Here is a 24,634-nt window from a genome sequence, read left to right as displayed (position 1 = left end):
TGGGTTTGTTGTTTGCCATTGATCCAACATTGGGGGTCGAGCCAAGATTTTGTCTACATTGGGTTTTTTTTGTTTTTGTTTGGTGGGGGGGGGGGTAATAGTGATGAATTTTATTTCTCTTCGTTGTTATCTGTCACAATAACATATAAATCGTTTTATTTCTAAAAAAATGGTTGTGAGGGCAAGTGCCCCCATTGTAAATCTGCCCCTAGCCAACAATGTCAATTGATGAGACAATCTAATTCAATAAAATTAGAATAGAGGTGAATGGATCAATGGACTACGAGTGGAAGAAAAAAAAATGGCAGCGAAAGAATGAAAGAGAAATTAGATTTTAGAAAATTTTGAATAAGACAGAGTGAGAAAATAGCGAAGCATCTTTTTCTCCTGTTTTTAAATTTTAAAATAAAACTTGAAATTTAAGGGTATTTTAAGTAAAGATTTAATGCTCTTAAATATAAAAAATTTATGTGTATGTTGATCCAAGATGCATAGAAAAATGCAAGGTTACCTTTAAAAAAATAATTAATGTGGATTCGTATCAACGATACACACCCTACATACACTTGTTATCATCGTAAAAATGTTCAGACTTTATCATCAAAAATCTAGTGAGTCACTGGCATGTTGAAAAGAGAGAGAAAATAGAATATGCAAGGGTTAGTATTAAGGGTGTCAATGATACCTGTTCACCCGATTACCTATTGTACCCAAAACCAAATGGTCAATTTTAATCTAACATTATGGACACGGTTATTTTTGACTCCGATTCTGGGTAGTTATCTATGGGTATCCGATTAGTAAATTTATTTTATTTATAACATTCACAACAAAATACATAGTCTAATTAAATTTCGACAAAGAGATATCTTGAAGTAAATATACTAAAGTAAATTAAAATATAAAGAGAATGTGATGTCTTTAATTTTTATCCTTTCTCTAAATGAACCTTAAAGAATGTTTATTCATTTTCATATTTTTATATAATTTTAACAACTAATATACCGTAATTATCTACGATTTTATTTTCAAAAGTTTGATTTCCTTGAACAATTCATTATTAATCTTAACTTTCAATTGGGGAATTATGAGTTAAATTATTGTATTTATAAATTCTTATATATTTCATTGGATGTCAATCTTTTCTTCCTTTTTTTTTCTCATTCAGGTTTTTTTTTTTTTTTTTTTTTAAATCTATCTTAATGGGCATCATACGAGTACTTGATGGGTATCAGGTATTTGTAGGGTTGGTTATGATTCTAAGGATCTTGTATCGAGAATAAAAAACTACAAGAATCAGATTTTATTTAAGTTCCAGATCTAGGTATATATGCAAGCCACCCATTGTTATGTTAGAGTATTAGATACGAAACTATGTAATTAGCTATACTGAGAAACATCCAATCATTTCTATAGATATTAGGATAGATTTTTTATTAGATTAAGATCATATTATTAGGGATTTAATTAGATTATGATTGATTCTAATTAGACGGATCAAATCAGTTGGATTTCTTTTTCTATACAAATCCTATTAGGATTTATTGTAATTCATTCAAAATGAAAAGAATCAATCTAATATCCAAGGAAATCAATAGAAATGGGCCTAGAGAGTTTATGGTAAGAAAATCCAACTCAATTCAAACCTATTCTATGTTCAAATGACACTAAATCTCACTTTATTGTATTTCATCGAAAAAAATGAAAAGATTTTGTCGTAATCACTCAATGACAATTTTGTAATTTTTAAAAAAAATTACAATTTCTACCCACTCTGAATAGAAAACAATAAATAACGACAACAAAATTCTAACTTATTTACATTAAAGCAAATCAGTAGGTGGCATGTGCAAATGCACACTTACTAAAAGAAATAGATTTATGTATGATTTAAATTTTATGACTACTTTAAAATTTTTTAATGGATAATCTATTTTTATATCATACTTTAATATTTATTATTATTATTGTTATATTACGAAGGTCTTTTTGTAAAGAATCGTCTTGGAGTAACATCGAAATTGCACTGTTTTACACATTGGTTGCAAAGAACCATAACTACTTCTCACTTATATCTCGGTGAAAAGCATCTGTGAGTACACACATCCGTGATAGCAATGTGTGAAATGATGTCAATTTCAATGTTACTTCAACATTTTCCTTTCTTAAAAGCAAACCAACAAATGGTGGAATTATAATTCCATTTGTTTTGACCACTATGACCATAATAATAATAAGGTTAAGTACAAAAGTGGAGGCATTTTATTATTGTCTTTCAAATTTTGGAGTCCACAGACATCGGCTTCGCCTTTTCATTAGGTGATAAGAAAAGATCAGGGTCAAGGGGTTCATATCATAAATTTCAAAACACAAGGAGTTATTTAAAATATTTTCAAAAGTTTGACATATATTCCATTAGTGTGTTGAAAAAAGGAAAGACACGTGTGTTGTAACGAGAGCTTAAGTAACGGTTACGCTCCTCAACAGGATTGTGGTGCGAGCATTCCTCCTCTCAGTATATTCTGTTTGAGGAGCGAATTTATAAGCTGAGTCAAATATGACTCGCCAGAGTCTGTAGGACTCAGTCTGAGTTTTAAAATCATGAACCCTAAACCAACTACTTTACCAACTTCGCAAGCTGGTAATCAGGAGAGGTTGAAGAGCTCAAAGCGTACTGTTTTAATTATTAATTAACTAAATAAAGTATTGTTGCGGTTGTTCTTCATTTGCCCCATTCTCTGTTTCTCGTTCTTCTTCTCTCTTACTTAAATAAAATAACATAAAAAAAATCTCAAAAGAGATTCCAAGAGTTTCAGATTTCAACCATTTCTAGTCCCGTTTTTCTTTTTTGGAGTCGTAAATTAAAGAAACAATTTAGACGAACAGAGCGATCAGAGATTTCTATTTTACATAGATATCATGGCCTTTTTGGGAGGTTTTGTCTGATGGAATCTGGTTTTAGGGTTTTGGTTTTGGAGATTCTGAATATTCGCATGCAGTTCTGTTCAGATTTTCTGAGTTTCTTCTTCTTCTGCATCTGTTAATGGAGGGAGCTTCTTTGTGGATTGTTTGTTTCCTCATTTTTCAAGGATTCATCAAACCTAGTTTTTTTTCTCCAATTAGTTTTGTTTCTGGTTCAAAGGATGATTTATCGATCGTTGATCTCGATTTCGATTCTGATTTGTTCAGTGGAGATTATTCGCCTCCTTCACCTCCTCCTCCACCACCTCCGCATTCTCCATCAGTTTCATGCGAGGAGGATCTCAAAGGGAATGGATCTTTAAAGACTAAGTGTCAGCTCAGTACGAGTTTGGAGTTCAAGGACGATGTCTATATAGAAGGACCAGGCAGCTTAGATATCCTTAATGGTGTCTCCATGAGTTGCATAGTTGCCGGGTGCTCGATTATTGTCAACGTTTCTGGTGATTTTAATTTGGGCCAGAATTCGTCGATAGTGTCAGGTGCATTTATATTGATCGTGTCGAATGCAAGTTTTCTTGATGGGTCGACGATCAACACTACGGCTTTGGGTGGGGACCCCCCACCTCAGACTAGTGGTACTCCACAGGATATTAAGGGAGCTGGTGGGGGTCATGGGGGCAGAGGCGCGAGTTGTTTGACGGATAATACAAAGATTCAAGAGGATGTTTGGGGTGGGGATCCGTATTCTTGGTCTACGCTTACACGGCCGGATAGTTTTGGTAGTAAGGGTGGCTCGACTAGTAAAGAAGTGGATTATGGTGGTGGCGGTGGCGGACGGATTTGGATGGAGATTGAAGGATTTCTAGATGTTAATGGGACTGTTTTAGCTGAAGGAGGTGATGGTGGTCTCAAGGGTGGAGGGGGATCTGGTGGTAGCATCTACATCAAAGCTCATAAAATGTAATCTTTTTTTGCCCTTTTGGCCTAATTTAATTTCCAAATAATAACTCATGAATGTGCACAAACATCTTTCTTTATTTTTTGATCTGTTTATTGTATCTCTTTTACTTATTTAGAGAACTATATCATTGCCCAAGTAGCTGAAATGGTATATATATATATATTTTGTAATTTTAAATTTGCTTGATATTGTCTCATGCAATTGTTGGACAGCAATAACTGAGATATGATGTCGGTATAATCTCTATGATTAACTAATCCATTTTGCTTGTAGGATTATTGGTATGCATTGTCTGCTCAAAAATGCTTTTGTCTTGAACAGTGGTCTTTGTTCTGAAGAAATTTTTTACTCATGTTTGGATGGGCAAGCTTGGGGTGAACATTTTATTCTGCAAAACATTGCTCATCTTATTGCTTCTGCATAAAATGTTCCCTTCACTTTTGATTTGGTATTCATCAACGATTTGAAACTCTAAGGCGCAAGGCAAAGCTTTTTACCAGTTGAAGCTTTGATGTGTAAGCCTCAACGCGTAAGTCGTAATCCTCTTGAACTTACACTTTTAAATACATAAATAGTCAAATATGGAAATAGCTAAAATTCCAATAAAAGAAAATCATGAAATATAATAAAGATTCTTCTAATTCACATTCCAAAGTTTAATGTCCAAATCCATATTCAAAACTCAACAAAGGGGAGAATCCTCTTCTATTGACTAGTTGTCTGGTTAGCCAGCCAGTAAGAAAGATTTGTTCTTTTCCTCTCTTACTTGGGTAATAGTTGGCAATACCCTTCCTTACTAAAAGGGCGGCATCGTCCCCTCACACAGGTTCTCCCTTTTGTGCATAATGATTCTAATCCATGGAATAAAAAAAAGATTGACATATTCTCATCATGAACTGACATGGACTAATGTTTTTACAAAAAATCTCTAGCCAACCCTACTGCAAGAGGTCTTTCCTTAGAAGCTCGTAGGTGATAGATAGAAAAGTTAGCTCCAACTATTTCATAGTTTCTCAACGCCTCCTATTTCGAGGAATTAGTCACTTCAGTTAAAAGCAAATTAAAACTAAAAAACATCCATAGTTTTATACTTCCATTTTCCACGTTTCAATCATCATACAAAAAGCAACCCTTTGCATTTAACGAGCACTCTAACTAAAAAACTGTAACACCACTATAATACCGGAAGAAGAAGCAAAGGAGTAAGTGTGGCAAAGAGAGAAACAAAAATAATACTCATCCAAAAAAGAGGAACAAATCCATCCTTAATGACTTTAGGATCAACCCACAATTGGCACGATTCTTTTACTAATCAAATGGTTGATGTGAGAATTTGTTGATGCACTATTCCAAACAAATAACACTACTTTTTAGGAACAGGAACATCCCAAAATGTATTTTGCAATAAAGGAACTTGATATGAAGCCACTGACCTTGAGTGGAAGGATTGGACTGAGAGTGTGCTTTTGCAATCCCATCTCAATTCCTTTTGATTGACTTCATCAGCCAACACTTGAACATCCCCCCACTGATTTAGATAAGTGCATTTATTCATCGTCTTCATCGGCATTTATTTGTTGACTTCATCGGCATTTATTCACCATTGTTCCTAGACATTGTACTTGTAGTACACACATTACCATTATAATATGTATTTCTGTTCTAGCTGCATTTTCTGTTTTAATTATTCCTCCTTATCAAGTGCAGGAATGGAAATGGCAAGATAAGTGCTTCTGGTGGCAATGGTTGGGCTGGAGGTGGTGGTGGAAGAGTTTCTATTGACATTTACAGCAGGCATGATAACCCAGAAATTTTGGTTCATGGTAAATTGCTCAACCCCATGTTATTCCTGGAGATATTTTTTTTGACAGAATTTCTTTTAAGTAACCTCTCGAATGAGCTCATTTTAGACAACTATTAGTGAAAGTTCTTGCTTTTATTACTGGTAAATTCTGACTATTTACTTTACTTACTTTAACTTGAACTGACAAAGCCACCCTTATATCTTATGTTTTCTTTTGTATTTAAACTACTATTTTGTGCTACACGTTTGGTTAAATTTACTAGTTGGGGGGGGGGGGGGGGAGTCTATTTATCACAAAAAGGGGGCCAGTCTAGATTTTTTTAATCAATGTAGGGAGGCATATCAAATTTGACTAGTTAAAGAGGAAAGCAAGTAAAAAATGCTACATTTGTAATCTCAGCATCCATTTTGGATTGGCTAAAAGAACAGGACTGAATGAATTTTTAAGTGTCATCTTACTAATTTTGTATTTTGGGCTGAGGTGAAGTCGATTGACTAGTTGTCCTGTCTATGTGATGGCCTACCCACAAAGGTGGATTGTGGAGCCATTCTGAATGGGGCATTCAGAAATTTTACCTTAGAAATTGTGTGGTCTATCTATTAAGGGATTCCTTCAGTTTATGTTGTTCTTATCCTGTTCTCACTTGCGATTTAGTCAAAACTATTTGCTACGACTATTATCAGTCGAACAATTTTGAATTCACTATGTCACAAATATATGTCATTTTTTATTTATTCCAAGTTTCCAACGATAAGGGTTTCCTAATCTTGTTTGCAGGAGGAAGGAGCTATGGTTGTCCTGAAAACAATGGTGCTGCTGGGACTTTTTATGATACTGTTCTCCGTAGCCTTACTGTCAACAATCATAATGTGTCAACGCAGACGGATACACTTCTTTTAGATTTTCCTCATCAACCACTTTGGACAAATGTTTATGTTCGTAATCTTGCTAAGGCTGTTGTTCCTTTGCTATGGAGTCGTGTGCAGGTCAGTGAAGGGACTTGATTTGCTTTAAGTATGATCTCTATCAGCCGTCTAATGACCTAGTTATGAGTAGAGGCCTGGAGAAGTTTTTCTGACCTTGCCCAGTTAATTGTCAGAACTGGGCTGCACTGATTTCAAGACTTCTTTTATAGGTAAGAGGGTGAAGGCGTGGTTTTGATCCCAGGTCTTTGTTTTCAATTTTTTTGGAGAAAGCTGAACGAAATGGTAATTTTTTGAAGGCGCCACCTTGGTCAGGTTGTAAAGTCTGTGAGTGGTAATACCACAGAACCTGGGATCACCCCACCTTTGCATGCTTACCTATCCAAAAAAAAGGGGGGGGGGGATTAATTCTGCCAAGCAATGCCAAACGCTCTGGCTTGCACGCTGGCCATGAACTAACAGGGGTTCAAGGTTGATAATCAGTACTACCTTGAACAGATCAACGGCCGTACATGACCCCACTCCAACTATCTTCAAGTGATTCTTGGTTTGGGGTCTCAGTATATTGGATATAAATGACATATGAATCTTGTTATGGCTAGGGATTTCATCCACATAGTTTCTTCATTTGTGGATGCATCATACAGGTGCAAGGACAACTTAGTCTATTCTGTGGAGTATTGGTCTTTGGACTAGCACATTATCCTTCATCAGAGTTTGAGCTTATGGCAGAAGAGCTTCTAATGAGTGACTCAACGATCAGGGTATGTCGCAGCACTATTTGTTACTTTATATTTGATAATCTCATTCATGTCCTGGAGACAGAAATTCGAGTCAAAGATCAAATAAAAATCTCCTATTTTATGCGATCATCTCTCTCTCTCTTCTGCAATATGAGTTGGTAATTTATAAAATTCGACGTAGTTATCATGCTGGAACAAACGACTTTCTAGGAATAACTGTGGGAGATTTTAAAGGCTTTTCTAACATATTAGGAGTAACAAGCTCTAGTGAAATGGAGTTAAAAAGCTTCCCTCCAAGGCCTAAAAGTCTGAGGAGCGGTGGAATGTGATTAGAAGAAGGCCATCCATAGGATGGACTAAGAGGCAGGATTCTTGACCACCTAAAAGTTTCTTAGCCTTGGCTGGACATATATTTCTCTTCTCTTCATGGGAAGCAAGAACTTTCTTGCTGAAAGTGGTCTACATGGGGTTAGTTTACTTTCAAATTTATGTGTTTATTCTATGGGGGATGGACTTTCTGAAGCTACACAGGAATACTTCTTAGGAGTGACTGGTTTTCTTTACACATGGCAAGTGAGCACAAGGAGACCCATGATTTCTGCAACCATACCATCTGCCAAAATTGAAATTTTATCTGAATTGCGATGACCATATGTGGAAAATGGGCTTGTTTATTTTATATTTCTTCTATAGTAAAGCTCATGGAGAAAAATACAAAACTTGGTTGTCCATGATACCCTGGTACTCCAATATGCGCACTGTACCCGTACCCCAAGATACCGATATTAGATACTGCTGGGATACTTTTACTTCACAATTATTTATTTATTTATTATTGTAATTCAAGTTATTTTCTTAATTATTAGCAATTTGCCTGTTTGCCATGTCAACAAAAATGTCTATTTTTTTACATTATATCAATTACTAAGTGTTACTAGAGGAAACATTGCAATCATTATCTAAACACAAAAGAAATGATGCTTATATTATAAGTTAAAAGCTAAAAAGTAAAATATAGTACCAAGATCTTGGATGGGACGTTGTGTCCATATCCCTGTATGGATTTTGGGTACGAGGAGTCGTATTCCTGTTTCCCATTGTAGTGTTACATTTCCATATCCAGTATCTTAGATGGTGGAATGTAGGCATGATCTGAACAAGAGCATGATCTAGGTGGTCAATCCATAGGGTTGTTTATCACATCATTGACTTAGATTGGCCTTGTTTGCCATCCATGTATAAGGAAATTCTTGTGCTACTGTACTACACTGAAGAGTTATGGAGTGGTGATGCACAAATCCTTTTGCCTATTATATGTGTTAAGGCATTGAAATTACTTATAAGAAAAGGAGAAAGAGGGGCAGATGATAGAGAAGAATCTATTGCAATCTAACACGTTAAACACTTATCTGTTCACAGCTTAGTGCTTCTAGAGCAGTAGTTATGTCTTAAGTTTGTAACTACAGTTATATGATTGTGGTAGGCATCTGCCTAACCCCAGCTACACACACACACACAACAAAACAAAAAAAAAAATGAATTGTGAGTATTGGTTCATATGGTATTAAACATAGAAAAATATATGAGGTAAACATAAATACATCAAAATGTTTTGTAGATTTTTATTTTGATGCGTAAAAATGATTTCATTAAAGAAAGGGAGGTCTAAATGACCATCCTGAAAACATACAAGCACAACCGTAGACAAAACAAACTACTCAGCGGATAGATTACAGATTCTATTCCACATCACCAAGAAATCTTCAAAGAAGATCCTCTTAAATTCTTTGAACAATTTACACCAAAAAAAAAATAACAAAGCCAAAATAGTCAAAATTAAGTCCTTGGGGGACTAGATCTTATCCTCAAAGGTACGACAATTCCATTCCTTCCAAATATCTCAACAGATAGTAGATGTTGAGAGGTTCCACAAGATACACTTTGAATCCCTGAAGGAGTTCCCCCATGACAATCCCAACAGATATGTAGTAAACTCAGTTTCCAAAATGGGAAATGTCAGCCGTAAGAGTAGTTATTCACTCATTAGTCATAACTAAAAGTGCAATAATTACATCAGTTTTTTTACTCATTGATAGAGAAAAATCACATTGATTGATTGTCATTCTTTATATTCCAATATCTACATATCAAATCCATCATTACTTTAGGCATACCAGAAAAAATGTGCTTGTCCCTTTTAGTTATTAAAATCTATTATCTTAGAAATTTGGAATTGCTTGGCAACTGCATATTATCTTCTCATATTATTTAGTAAAATTTAAGATCTTTTACCATAGCTTCCCCCCTTCTGCATGGTGGTTCTGAGTAACTTTATCACTGATATAATATCCTCATACTCACTTCTACTATGTCTTTTGCTCCACTCTGTCATAATTTGTAAGTCGTAACCTTCTTGGAAGTTAGGTTGTTATTGCCACATACTCATGCTGCATAATATTTCCAACTTAAGTGGATGTGATGCAACTTTTTGAGGTTTTACATCTACCTTTAAATTTTCATATTATAAGCAGTCAATGATACACTGTTTCCTCTTTATTTTTGATTAAGTTTAGGTTTATGGTGCTCTACGTATGTCTATAAAAATGCTCTTGATGTTGAACTCCAAAATGATAATAGATGTTGGAGATGATGCACTTGTTGCAACGTCTTTGCTCGAGGCTAGCAACTTAATTGCTCTCAAGGTATCTACCCACTGCATTTTAGCAATTTCTTCCTGCACCTTTGTTAATGGCCCATTCATGATGACATTCTTAACCATATTTCTTCCCAGGAATCATCTGTAATACTCTCCAATGCAAATCTTGGACTCCAAGGACAAGGCTTACTGAATTTGTCTGGACCAGGAAATCAGATTGAAGCACAACGTCTTGTTCTGTCACTATTTTATAGTATCCATGTAAGCTGAAGGCACCGTTTTAGTAATATGACATACAGAACCTTTAAGTTACCCTTTTCTTCTCTGAAACAGAACAACTAGTTCACAACATCCAAGTTATGGAATTCTTAGTTATTTAATTCTTTATCATCTGTTTCTGTCGATGTTCCTTCTGGGTACCTTAGGATGTTGTTTATGGTATGTACTTGAGTGTCTATATGCTTTAAATAGCAGTAGTGATCATGCATATGGCATTTTGTCTTTGAGCAACAAAGTAAGTTATCTGACTAGCTATATCATTTTTTAAAGGTAATGTTTTTTTTTTGATAAATGAAAGTTTTATTAAATTTTTTAAAGGTAATGTTCTCTTATGGGTATCAAGAATTGCACTTCTTTGGTCATCAGGTTTTTCATAATTCTTCCAGAATACCTGTACAAGTCACAAATAACCAAGTACAAATTATTAATGAAAAGGATTATGCCTAATATATATATTTTTTTCTATATTTCCTTCAAGATTTTCAGTACCTCTAAAGTTGATTATTTTTCACCTATACATCTAGCCATTTATGCTTCCCAATATTTGGGAATTACTTTTGTTGTAGATAAAATAAAGTCCATTGAGATGTTTTCAGATATCTTCATACTACCCAAATCCACATCACCTTTGGCCTTCTTCTCACCTTTTAGATTCTTCAATATAACTGTTGATTGACTTAAATGGCATGATAGGATTCATGTTGGTAGATCCATTACTTAGATTGAGGCATTAGATGATGATGATACGTCTAGGATATCCCGATGTGATATGTAATTAAAAAAAATATTAATAGTCATGAGAGGAAATGCAACCAAGTTATGGGTATGGGATGAGTGAAATATACCTAAGCTATTGACCATAGTGGAGCCTTGATTATTTTATTCAAGGCACACTTTAGTTAATTATTATTATTATTATTACTTTTGAAATTGTAAAAGAAGTTTTTTCTTCCTAAGATCTAGCAAGTGGTGACGTAGTAGGTCCAAACAAAATGAAATGACAGCGTTGCGAAAGTGCTCTGCACCATAAGATATTTTTGAACTTGACTCATATTCTCGCACCCACCTCATACAAATCACCTTGTTCCCAAACATTGTACCAATGGATACTTAACTCTAATTTCCTTAATCATAAATATGCATTGTTAACTCAATTTGACTCCAAAATAGAGAACTATCATTCATTACCTGTATTTATATTCATGTTAGTTGTTTTTTTCCTAGTATATCAGTCTCCTTAACATAAATGAGTAATGGATTTCCCATTCAATTCTCCCTACTCTTAGGACAATCCTGGTATCACTGCCTTACAACAGTTTTTGAAAATCTGAAGCCATTTTTCCTTCATCTGTTACATAAATGGAGGATTATCATATGATTGAGTTTTCTTTTATTTCAAATTTTTTTTTCTACCATATTTACTCTTGGTGTACGGCTAGTGTTCACAAAGACATTGTATTACATCGCTGATCTAATCATTGTATGATAGATTTTCACATGAAAGTTAATGATTTTGAGTATGACCTTGGTTTTTTTGCTTTGAAGTTTGTCATTCAAGGGTTCTAAATTGGAACATTCAGATATCCATTTTTGTATCGGATCTGGAGGTTGCTTTGAGATTATTGACTTTGAACATCAATTTTTGTTGTTGTTTTGATTCAGTTCAGTTCAGTAACCTTAAGTGGTGTTATTTGATATTTTCTTTAATTTGGAGATGATTTCCATAAGGATTTACTAATCTTTGATATAGTGTTCAATTTTTCCTTTCTTTTATGTCTGGAGATTTGAGAATTTGACATTGTTGTGGGTATTCCTTTTTTATCTGTTGGCCGGATGGTGGTTGATATTATTATTTGTATTGTTAATTTTCTTGAGAAATGAAATGAGTTTAAGGGAGAGATATATTAGCTTGTTGTCCATTGAGTTTCTTTCTTATATATACTTATGAAATTGAACATTCTCTGTTCCACATGAAGGTTGGGCCAGGATCTGTTTTGCAGGCCCCCTTGGAGAATGCGACTACTGATGACATGTAAGGTTGTGGTTATATGGTCATTCCAGTTGGAGACTTTACTTCTTTGTTATCTATTTGTTTAAGTGAAAGCTTTTGTTCGATATATGGTAGGACACCAAAGCTCTACTGTGAACACCAAGATTGCCCCATGGAATTACTTCACCCTCCTGAAGATTGCAATGTGAACTCTTCACTGTCCTTCACTCTACAGGTTTTTTTTTATTTTACATTAAGCATCAAGAGTTAAACTGAATACTTGACTACTCATAACCTACAGATATTTTTTTTAATACTTTGTTAGCATTGTATATTCTGTTTATATAAATGGGTTTGCTATTTTCTTCCTGTAGATCTGCCGAGTTGAAGATATTACTGTTGAAGGCCTTATAAAAGGAAGTGTTGTTCATTTCCACAGGGCAAGAACTGTAGTTGTCCAGTCTTCTGGAGCAATAAGTGCATCAGGACTGGGTATGATATCTGCCTCATTCATTTATTTTAATTATGATCAGCGACATCTGGCTTATGTTTCCATGAATTATACTTATGACTTACTGGCATTGCTAGAGTTACCCATTCTTATGGTTTGACTAATTATTTGACTGATTTTACTTGTAATATGCAGGCTGCAAAGGTGGTGTGGGTCAAGGAAAAGTTTTAGGGAACGGAATTGGTGGTGGTGGTGGCCATGGTGGTAAAGGTGGCGATGGATATTATAATGGAAGTTTTGCTGAGGGTGGTGTTGCATATGGGAATCCTGATTTGCCTTGTGAGCTTGGTAGTGGAAGTGGAAATGATAGCTTGGATGGTTCAACAGCAGGTGGTGGTATAATAGGTAATGATAGACGTTAAAGTTGCACACCTACTAATTATGAATTTATGTGAATTAGACATCCCAATATGTATCCCTTCATTTCTTGAGCATACACTTGAAAATGCACTTCTTTGCCCTAGAATGAATACAATTTTATCCCGCACAGTACTAGAGAATGGAAAGGGTTTAGGAGTTATGACATCTTTCACAGGCATTAAGTTTTTTTGGTTTGTGCCCAAGGTTTGATGAAAGATAATTTCCAGTTTGTTACTTAGAACCTCTAAATCTGTAATTCAAGTAAAATTTTGTGACCCCTTTGTTGTAGTTATTTGTGGGAAGAAATTTGATCATATACATTTCGTTTTTCATATTCTGGAATTAATAATTACTCTTTCGGCATTACCTTTTTCTGAACAGTGATGGGTTCATTGGAGCACTCATTGACAAGTTTGTCTATTTACGGTTCACTCAGAGCAGATGGAGAAAGTTATGGACAAAATGCTAGAAAGCAAGATTATGAGCTTACAAGTAGTTCAAATGGAGGCCCTGGGGGTGGATCTGGTGGAACTGTTCTTTTGTTTTTGCATACATTGACAGTAGGTGATACTGCTGTTCTTTCAAGTGTTGGAGGACATGGTAGCCACAATGGTAGTGGAGGTGGAGGTGGAGGACGGATTCATTTCCACTGGTCTGACATTCCCACCGGAAATGAGTATCAGCCCCTAGCTAGTGTGGAGGGAAACATTTATACAAGGTACATATCTAGCTGAATATAAATATAGTTCCCCCAATTTTGTGTGTGTATACTTGCTTCTGGTGGTGTTCTGAGGAGTCTTTTGTTCACAATATTTCTATTTATTTAGAATTGGCAAAAACATCCCATTATCTTGTCTTGATCTTGCAGAGTGTAACAAAAGTGATGTGTCATTCATCCTTCATATTTTCATTGCTGCCGAAGTATTATATTTATTGATTTTAGGTTCTTTATAAATGTATGTTGTTACATACGTTGATATCTGTTCTCATGTGTCATACATCCTACAAGATCTGATACACAATTCTTTAATTTGAATTATTGGTAAGTATTGTTTTTTTGCTTTATAAAGGAAGGAATTTAGCAGTAGTGCATGTTTATGATTAAGGATGTGGCATGCAGTTCTCAAACTTTGCGGAGTTTGCTTTAATGGAATTATTTGCTTCTAGGTTACTTAATCATTCGATGAGAGTCCAAGTCCCAATGTTCATGCCTGTGTGCTGAGCAGAACTGGGGTGACTGGATTGAGTTATGACATAACTAATTTTTATTTTTCAATGTTATGTTTCATTACTTCTTTTTGATGTATTTATGATGAATGGTAATCACTCAAAGCATTGTCGGTCTTTGTTTTAACATTGTTCTTCATAACAGGGGAGGATTGGGTATGGATCAGGGCAATGCTGGGGATAATGGAACTATTACTGGAAAAGCTTGCCCTGAAGGGCTTTATGGGATCTTTTGTGAGGTGGGTTTGCGATTTTGTATTGTGTTACTATTAGTAGATCTTCAAAATGCATGACGTATTTTTTTGGATATATCAAAATACATTACATAAAACTTTAAAAATAAAATAAAAATGCATTTCATATTTTCAAAACTTGAAACTTGAAACTTGTAACGGAAGTTACGAGTAAATAAAAAAACATGGCAGGCATAGTTTTAGAGCTCAAGTGAGCTGACTTCTAGGGGGTTGAAATCCAAATATGGAAATTCTTTCTGGAGTTTTATGCCCATACAGAGACATTTTCATGCAATTTTTGAACACCTTCATACAAATTTCAAAGCTATAACTGGTTTGAACTTATGTTGCTTGGTCATTGAGATATCAGGAGTATTGAGTTGATACACTCAATGTTATATTTTAAATAGCAGGTTGGGTAGGCATTTCTGTTGGATGTCTGTATTCTGTTTCTAGGTCAATGCTATTATTGAGTTTCATGGATTATATACCAATATGAGGGAACTGAATTGCTGCAGGAATGCCCAACTGGCACTTTTAAGAATGTCAGTGGATCTGATATAACCCTTTGTCATCAGTGCCCACTTTCTGAGCTTCCACACCGTGCCATATATACAAGTGTTCGAGGTATTTTTAAAACTTGGATTTATATGCGATAAAAACTAAACCGTTTTTGTGGTTTTCAGAGAGAATTGTTTTCTTCTGTTGTCTTGCCCACATGTTTTACTTTACCATGGCATCTCATCGTCAAGTGAAATTTGTCATCCTTCGATCTGGAGATTGACTTATAATATCATGTAATAGATAAAGATTTTTCTGAACTATATACTGTCAATATATCTGCTCCTTAAATTTCAGTTATTTCTTTTAACAGGTGGTATTGCCAGAACTCCTTGTCCTTACAGATGCATTTCTGAAAGATATCACAAGCCACATTGTTATACAACTCTAGAAGAGTTGATATATACTTTTGGTGGGCCATGGTTGTTTGGTCTTCTTCTCTCAGGTCTACTCATCCTGTTGGCTCTAGTGCTTAGTGTTGCACGGATGAAATTTGTCGAAAATGATGAATTACCAGGCCCAGCTCCCACACAACATGGTTCTCAGATAAATCACTCCTTCCCTTTCCTGGAGTCACTGAATGAGGTTGCTCCAATTGTTTTGTCACACTATTAACACTTTATCCTTGGCATTTGTGACCTCATCGTGTTATTTTCGCTTTTATTTTCTGATAGCAACTATTTCATGTCATCTTACAGGTTTTAGAAACAAATAGAGCTGAGGAGTCTCAGAGTCACGTGCATAGGATGTATTTTATGGGACCTAACACTTTCAGTGAACCTTGGCATCTTCCTCACTCACCTCCAGAGCAAGTAACAGAAATTGTGTATGTTAAATTCCCCCATCCGTTACTGTTATTTGTTCGCTTTTGTCTTTTGGAAGAGTGCTTATTGTCTTTATAGTATATATTCTTCTTTGGCCTAAGCCATACGTAGTATATATAATTCTCTGTGAAAATACAAAGCTTCTATTTAATTTCTTTCTGACCTAAATAATGAAACCTTTTTTTCTTTTTCTTTTTTGCTTCATGTACATGGCAGATATGAGGATGCATTCAACATATTTGTTGATGAGATTAATGCTTTAGCTGCTTATCAGTGGTGGGAGGGATCAATCCATAGTGTGCTTTCTATTGTTGCCTATCCCTTTGCATGGTCATGGCAGCAATGGCGTCGGAGGAAGAAATTACAAAGACTGCGTGAGTTTGTTCGATCAGAGTATGATCATGCTTGCTTGCGTTCTTGCCGTTCACGTGCTCTCTATGAAGGGCTTAAGGTAACAGATCTTTTTTGGATGTGCCCTCTAGTATTCTTGATTTTTTTTTTTTTAATTGTTTAATTTTTGGACTTGTGGAACTTTGACTTAATATTAGTAAGTCATATTTTGTGTGTAGTTCATAAGTTTATGTTGCATATATTTGATTCCATCTTAAAATGGTACAACTACAATAGTATTAATACTAATAAAGACATGAAATAACAAAGGAATAACGTTATTAAATAGATGTGGGATGCAATCCTTTTTGCAGTGGGATACTATCTTTGAATTTCAGACACATGCTATGAAATTTGATGGGTACTGTCCAATTGGTGGCTTTCAAGAGTGGATTGCATAGAGCCAATGGACTTTCTTTCTATTCAGGATGAAGGAGCAGTGAACATGCAAATGTTGTAAGGATGTCTGAGAGTGAGAGTGAGTGAGAGTGTGTGTGTGTGTGCTACTGGACCTTTTAACTATAAAAGTCTTAAAGAGGAAACATTGTTTTTTTTTTTTTTGTTAAATCGATAAATGAATGAACGTAAAATTTAGAAGTAGAATCTAAACAATAATGTGGGATCGCGAATTAAAGTCTCTGGAAACATAGAGGGAAATACCACACTTAAAGAGTCTTTGTGATGGAATATTGAGGTTTAGCTGACCGATAGTAATTTATGTCGAACATTAGGGCTATAATGACTGATACAGTGAGTTGGGCATATGAGAGGGTAAAAAAGTTCCTACAAACTTATAGGAACCATAATTATGTAAGCTAAATACTTAAAAAACCATGTTAGATGCGTCTTGAATGACAACCCGAAAGTATGTTTTTGCGATTGCAGCTTGTAGAATTTTCTACTACTGAAATTAAGAGGAATGTTTAAGAATGTGCAGATCGAACATGATTTGGAATTTCTAGTATTTCAATGTGGAGGAATTTTTAAAGAATATGTGGAATTGATGTAGAACTTATTAGGCAAATAACGGAAAAGGAGAGTGCTGCCAGCAAAGAGGTAAAATTTTTGTTTATTTTAGTTTTACTACTTTAGGATTTGTCCCTTTTTTTATAGTGTTTTGCTTAATAGGAAGTTTGTTTACATACTTTGCGTATAAGTAAGTCTATGTAATTGGGATGGAGATCACTTCGAATTGAGAAATTAAAAGAAAATTTCAGAAACTTCTTTTTCTTCTTCTTGTTGCTTCTTAAATCTTCTGCTTTGCCGGGAACTATGGGAATGGATAATGACTTGTGCTTCTCAACATTTTAATGGCCTTATCTTTTTATTTATTTATTGATTTGATGGCCTTATTTTTCTTGGCGTTGTGCGATATACAGAGCCATTACAGAATTCATTTCCAAAGCAATGGCTACAAATGCATCAATAACATCGATTCTTTTTCCATGGAGAACTAGGAAATATATTTGGGAGATCCAAAACCTTCTTGAGATAAATGTTTGGTGGAACATGCTGGTTTCTGCTGATATATGAAAGAAAAATTGACCCCTACACATTTTCAGATTGTCTTGGAATGTCTCAGTTTTTCTCCTGTCTGAAACATTGTATTGAAACAAGATTTTAAACCTTGCATATATGTGAGATTCTAAAATCCAAGACATCAATGGGGTGCTACCAACCTCCAAGACCATTTATTTTTCATAAGTGCCCTACAAAGAATGCTCCTAATGTAACCATGGTTCAAAATATCGGAATATATTTGCCGATACTTATGTGTATTGGCTGAGACCAATACAAAACCTTGAATCTTTTTGGAATGTATTGAAATGTTTTGATCAAGACTAGTGGTTTTTCTCTTGATCGAAATATTGTCTCAAGACAAGATTTTAAATCTTGTATGGAACCAAGAGCACTTGTTGGTTAATTTTTTTCATTTGTGTGGTGATATTACTTTTTAATTTATATTTCAGATGAATTGTACCTAATATGAGGTTTGTCTTGTTTTTGCCTCTAGAAATCCTTGACTGGCACTAAAGTTCATGTATTTCTGCAGGTAGCTGCAACTTCTGATTTGATGCTTGCATACTTGGACTTTTTTCTTGGAGGAGATGAGAAGAAATCCGATGGTCCTCCTGATCTTCGTCAAAGATTTCCCATGTGTTTAGTTTTTGGGGGCGACGGAAGTTATATGGCTCCTTTCTCACTTCATAATGATAATATCATCACTAATCTCATGAGTCAGGTTTGTTACCAAGAATTGATTTGTTTAAAGAAGGGCTTGTGTTGTTTCCTTTATACCATATCTCTCATTGAAGTTCTTTTGACTTTATTTTTATGTAAATTGTAGTCTCTACCCCCAACCACTTGGTATCGGCTTGTAGCTGGATTGAATGCACATTTACGCTTAGTTCGCCGTGGATGCCTGCGAAGATCATTTCATCCTGTCCTCAGCTGGCTTGAAACTCATGCAAATCCTACTTTGAAGACCCATGACGTGCATCTTGATCTTGCTTGGTTTCAGGCTACAGCTTGTGGGTATTGCCAGTTTGGACTTGTGGTATATGCTGCTGCTAAAGGATCTGAGCCTACGTCTGTTGAAAGTGTAGATGGAGCAACGAGAATTGACCAACAATCACGGTATTATTTCTATGTTATAAATTTTTTATTACAAGTTTTGTTTATATAGCTGCTATTAGCACACCAACTTTTACTAATAACACACCAATCCATATGTAAAGAACCACTTAATATCAAAAGGATTGGTGTGTTGTAAGTAAAAGTTGGTGTGTCAATAGAATTTCTCTTTGTTTTTTGTACAATTTATATAGCTTTTAGCTTAACTTGCTTTCATCTGTAGTGCACGTGGTATTCGTAGAGATTATCCACGGGATCAATTGAACAATGGAAATATTATGATGCATAAAAGGATCTGTGGAGGGATTTTAGATACTCATAGCTTACGAAGGATTGAAGAGAGAAGAGATATATTTTATCCCTTGTCTTTTATTGTGCATAATACTAAACCTGTTGGTCATCAGGTAATTTTCTTTTGCTTGAAAGCATATTAGTCGATTCTCTGGGGGATTTTTCATCAAAATCTTGTTAGAAGTTTTAAATGCTATTATGGCAGTCCTTTTATCTAACATGTGTTTATGTGTCATTACAGGATCTTGTGGGGTTGGTCATCTCAATACTTCTTTTAGGAGATTTTAGCTTAGTGTTGCTTACTTTGCTCCAGATGTATTCTATTTCACTGTTGGACTTCTTTCTTGTTGTATTTGTCCTTCCTCTCGGCATACTATCTCCGTTCCCTGCTGGAATAAATGCTCTATTCAGCCATGGGCCTAGGCGATCAGCAAGTCTTGCACGTGTCTATGCTTTATGGAACATTACATCCTTGATTAATGTTGTAAGTTCCTCTGGACATGCCATCTATGATTTGGTTGGATATGTTGGGTTTTGATGTGTGTGCACGTATATTTAAAAAACCATTTGGTACAAGAAACACAAGTAGCATAGATATACTCTGAGACTTGTGAGTGTGAACTATTTAAATTGTCTTTCTTGTTCCAAATTCAATGTGAACTCTGGAAAACCACATATTGGCTGCAATTTACATCCACGTATTGACATTTAGAATCATAGTTTTTACAACTCGACAAGTCGGTTTGGAGCTCATCCAAGTTGACTCAACTCACGAGTCTAATGGTAGATTTTCTCATTGTTAGTGAGTATATTTTTGTCTACTATCAAAATTTTATGGACTTTACTGGGATCCGACGATGGTGGTGGACACTGAGTGTCCAATGAATGGCTGAGATGTGTTCACCAAAAGGATCTGCTTAGTCTTGTAGAAATGTGTTTATTATTTATACTTATAGAAAAAAAAAATTGTTTATTATTTACTCTTTTTGTTGTTGTTAAATATGCTTCATTATTTACACAGATGGTGGCTTTTATTTGCGGATTTATCTATTACAAGACCCAATCATCATCAAGTAGAAGACATCCAAACTTTCCTCATTGGAATTTTAGCATGTAAGAAGATTCTCTTAACCACTTAAAAATTGTGTTAAACAACTTTTAAAATAAATAGTAGCTGTACTAGTAGTAACCAATGCAGCAGCAATATTGTTCCCTAGCTTACATTTTTGAGTGCTTTTATGTGTGATGATGATGGTTTCAGGGATGAAAGTGGGTGGTGGTTGTTTCCTACGGGGCTGATGCTGTGTAAATGTGTCCAAGCACGACTCATCAATTGGCATGTTGCTAATCTAGAGATTCAGGACCGCTCATTGTATAGTAATAACCCAGACCTGCTATGGCAATCATGATGATAGATTAACCAGGTATCACGAGTTAGACTTCTACTTATTCCTTCTATTTTTTCTTCTGCCCTGTCGTGGCTTCGATAAAACAAAATGAAAGGAGAAGTCAGGGATATTAAAATCAATTTTTTTGAGGGGATTGGGAGATGGGGCCTCCAAGACCACTAAGCCAAATCCAGATTTCCATTCCTTAATAAATTGTTCATTACAAACCAGATATATTGAATCCAAAATAGTCCTAAATCAACAAGATTTTAAGAACCGAACTCGCGTCTAGAATTAAACAAAATGAGAATCATTTTTTCCTTTGCGAATGATATGGCCTCATAGTTTTCTTCTGCTATAAATATGATTTGGGTATGCATATCTTTTCAGTATTTATTTAGTTTTTGATACGCAAGAGGGTTTGTGGTAAGTAATTAGTGGGTGAAAGCAGATTTTGAACCCATCTTGTGGTATCAACACTCTCAGACCTTACCAACTTAGCAAGCTGACACCTTCATCTTTTGTAGTATTTATTCACGTAGTACTGTCTTTGGAGGAGTTTGGTGCTAGTCATATGCAATCACAATTTTTTCCTCCAGTGTTACATGAAGTGGACCATGCTCTTTCTTTTTAGAATCCATCCACTTAGTACTGTTCACAGATGAGTTCGGTATAACACTTTGTTAGGATCCCCACCCCCATGAAAAGGGATCTAAATTGTCACATTTATGTAAATAATAATCCCAACTTTCTTTTTCGAGCTTTAATTCTTAATCTTCTAGCAGATGCAGGTTTTCCTGAAGATTTTCCCTTACGAATTTAGGGATAGTTCTCAACCTGAACTTAATGATCTTTTATCTATTGTTCCCTTCTTTTATTTGGTTAGGCTTGATCATTTTAGTTAACCTTAGGTGCTGTTTGTTAAACTGAAAAAAATAAGTGCTGAATAGCATTAAGCGCTGAAACTTATAAGCGCTGAATTTAAGTGCTGAAAAAGTTGTTTGTTTAGATGCTGAATCATGTTTGTTACACATTGCTGAAACTGATAAATTGTCTTTGTTACCCTTACAATCATATTATACATTGTTTGCATGTTTTAAATGCTTATTTATTATCAAACACAATAAAATATATTATTTCTTATAAAATTAAAATACAATTTATTTTTAAATAATAAATAATACTCAAATCTTCAATTTATAAATAATAATTTCTATTTATAAAAGCCCACAAATTTCAAATTAAAAATAATAATGTCATACAAGTCACCAAAATTTGAAATCAACTTTAAAAAGAACTTAATTTTTGATGAATAATTTTCGATGGAAATGAAGGATGTGTAATTATAAAAGCACCCTATGAATTAATAAAGGCAACCCACACTATAGCCATTTTTTGTTTTGTTTTATATGGATTAAAATTTTTGGAATGACCAAATTTTTAGTGAGGATAATTTATATGGTCTAGAGATCATCCTCACCAAAAATCAGTTTATTTTGAACTTCTAACTCGTTAAAAATAGTTTTCAAAAAAAAAAAAAAAAAAATGGACAATTTATAGTTCTTGAACTTGTTTTGATAGGGTTAAAAGTTTCAAGATGTGCTGATTTTTTGTGAGAATGATCTCCTCATTGTAGAGATCATCATCACCAAAAATCAACTCATTCCAAAAATTTTAACCCATATAAGACAAAATAATTTAGCTATGGTGTGGGTTTATTAATTTGTGGGGTGTTTATATACTTATCCATGGGATATAAGAGGTAATATCCTTTTAAGAATAAGGGCATAGTTGTCCATGCTCAAAAAAACAAAGGGCATACTTGTCCGTGTTGAAAAAAGCGAAGTGCTTACCGCTTCAGCACTTTTTTTTAGCATCAAAATAGTGCTGAATTTTTTTCACTTATTTTCAGCAATAAGCACGAGTAAACAAACGCGCTATTTTGACAAAAGTGCTGAATTTAATTTTTTTCAGCAATAAGCACTGAAAAATAGTGCAAACAAACACCACCTTAGTACGCATTGGTGTATAATTTTAGGTATAGTTCTTGACCTAAACAAACTTCTGTCATTTTTTTTTTTTGGTGCTAATTGTCCACATTGTTCTTCCTTATTCTAGCTACCTTTTGTCTCATGTTGGTGTGTATTGCAGTCTCTATCTAGAATATTTTTGGAACGCTGATGGCACGCATTTCTGAAGGGAACTCTAGTAGGGGAACTTGAGTGACAATCATCGATGCTAGGAAGAAGCAAGCTCCCAGCCTATGCGGGGTGCGAGTTTTAAAACGGTTGCATCAACTTCACAAGATTAACGATGAGGAATTCAGTATACATGGTGCTTCTGGTCCAATCAGTGTTGACATCTGTAAATGCCCATTAAATAAGAGGGTCCTTTTTTTTTTCAAGGCCGACATCTGTATAAAGAAATATTTTTAAAATCAAATTTAAGGGTAAATTTTCTATATAATGAGTTTGTGAAAAATGAATTCTATGTTGGATTATTTTCTTTTTTGTTTTCTAAAGAAAATATTTCTTTGGTAGTCAATGTGGTGATTTCTTTATCTGAAATCTCTTTCTTTGACTGGCGAGACAGTCATTCTAATGGTTGCATTTGCTGCCATTGCTGTTTTGGTTGATGGATAGATCAAACCCTACTTAGTTCTATATCTTAATGTCACCCCGACAGGTGGGGTAATCCTAATAATTAATATGTTTCATTCGCTTTTGGTGGATCACACTCAATTCTAATTATTAGTCGTGATAAACTGACTCAAAAAAAGCCACTCGAAAGGTATGTGCACAGAATCATAGATCTTTTTCTTTGTGTGATGCATGTAATAGACCTATGCTTACGTACATTCATCCGCATCTACCCACATCAGCTAGTGACTTTTTTGAGTCAGTTTAGTCTAATTTTTATTTTAATCTACAATAAACAGGAAAAAATAAAATAAAAAATACTGTCTTACATTTTATAGATACACAATAACCTTAAAATTCATCAGAGGGTAGGGACCTCCATAATTTCTTAAATTATTCAAGTTTTTCTTAGTTTCTTGATTTCAGAGAAAAATCTCAAAATAAAAAAGCAATATTTGGTAGAATCAAACTTTTAAGGAAAATTTACTTCTCTCATTTAAATTGAACAATGCTGAATGCATGCGGTAAATCATGCACGGTGTGTACGTGACTGATGTGGAGAGGCCACAAAACCACAAATCTTTTCCTTGTGTATCATGAAGAAAAAGATCTATGATTTTATGCCCTTGCCACATCAACTGCGTATGATTTACCACATGATGAAAATCACGACTCATTTAAATTTACAGCCAATGAGCCCAGTTTAGCATTACTTACCAATCTAATGAATTTAAAAGAATCTGAACTATTGCTTTAGGTCTTCTTTCAAATATAATTAGTAATGTTTGAATATGCTTATTTTTTGTGATGATGACCTGCAAATTTTGTTTAAAAAAATGTCTCATTCTACGATTGAATTGTCCAAAATATTAATATATAAACAGGGAGTAAGTATAGCCTGCCTGACTCTTGACATTTATTAATCAACTTTTGAGCTTTTTTTTTTTAAATTGATTTGACTTGTGGAACATCTCAGTCAAGTGTTTTAATTGATCAAAATCATGAGATTTTTTTATGGAAGATTTACAAGTCCATCTTATTAGAAGAGAAAAAATTATACTTAAAACAGAGAGAAAATTTGAAATGCGTTTAAAGGTTTGACTTGTCTTGTTTATTAAGATGAGATGTCTCGGACGAGTCAACTTGGTCAACATGGGAGGCGAGACGATTTTAAAACCAAGTTCCAACTTGGTAACGTGAGCCAGTGGGGGTGTTTCGAACTATGGGTTGCAATTGCATACATAATAATGTCAACAGTTACACCCATAACTCATAAAGATCCAAACAAGAAGACAAG

At 34.6% G+C, this 24,634-nt stretch overlaps 1 protein-coding gene across 1 annotated transcript; it reads left to right on the top strand.

Moving 5' to 3' along the window:
- The first annotated feature begins 2,630 nt into the window (after nt 1–2,630).
- Nucleotides 2,631–23,242, top strand: LOC147412133 (uncharacterized). The gene is made up of 23 exons (XM_086456702.1): nt 2,631–3,882; nt 5,591–5,706; nt 6,466–6,674; nt 7,259–7,375; nt 9,928–10,056; nt 10,146–10,271; nt 12,266–12,321; nt 12,415–12,514; nt 12,654–12,771; nt 12,926–13,135; nt 13,532–13,868; nt 14,523–14,616; nt 15,129–15,237; nt 15,485–15,756; nt 15,870–15,997; nt 16,212–16,446; nt 18,439–18,627; nt 18,733–19,022; nt 19,243–19,423; nt 19,552–19,794; nt 20,332–20,423; nt 20,572–20,734; nt 22,850–23,242. Exons 1-22 carry the CDS (start codon nt 3,044–3,046, stop codon nt 20,717–20,719), a joined length of 4,338 nt encoding a protein of 1,445 aa, XP_086312828.1. The 5' UTR covers nt 2,631–3,043; the 3' UTR covers nt 20,720–20,734; nt 22,850–23,242.
- Nucleotides 23,243–24,634: the final 1,392 nt, after the last annotated feature.

This window comes from Akebia trifoliata, chromosome 1 (genome assembly GCF_017979445.1).
Source record: "Akebia trifoliata isolate Shusen 1 chromosome 1, ASM1797944v1, whole genome shotgun sequence".
Taxonomy (NCBI): Eukaryota; Viridiplantae; Streptophyta; class Magnoliopsida; order Ranunculales; family Lardizabalaceae; genus Akebia; species Akebia trifoliata.
This window is presented reverse-complemented; position numbering and strand designations above follow the sequence as displayed.

Coding starts and splice junctions, on each gene's coding strand:
- LOC147412133 (XM_086456702.1), top strand. CDS start 3,044: ATGGAGGGAGCTTCTTTGTGGATTGTTTGTTTCCTCATTTTTCAAGGA. Junction 13,869..14,522: donor GAGGGAAACATTTATACAAG/GTACATATCTAG, acceptor TCTTCATAACAG/GGGAGGATTGGGTATGGATC. Junction 20,424..20,571: donor CCTCATTGGAATTTTAGCAT/GTAAGAAGATTC, acceptor TGATGGTTTCAG/GGATGAAAGTGGGTGGTGGT.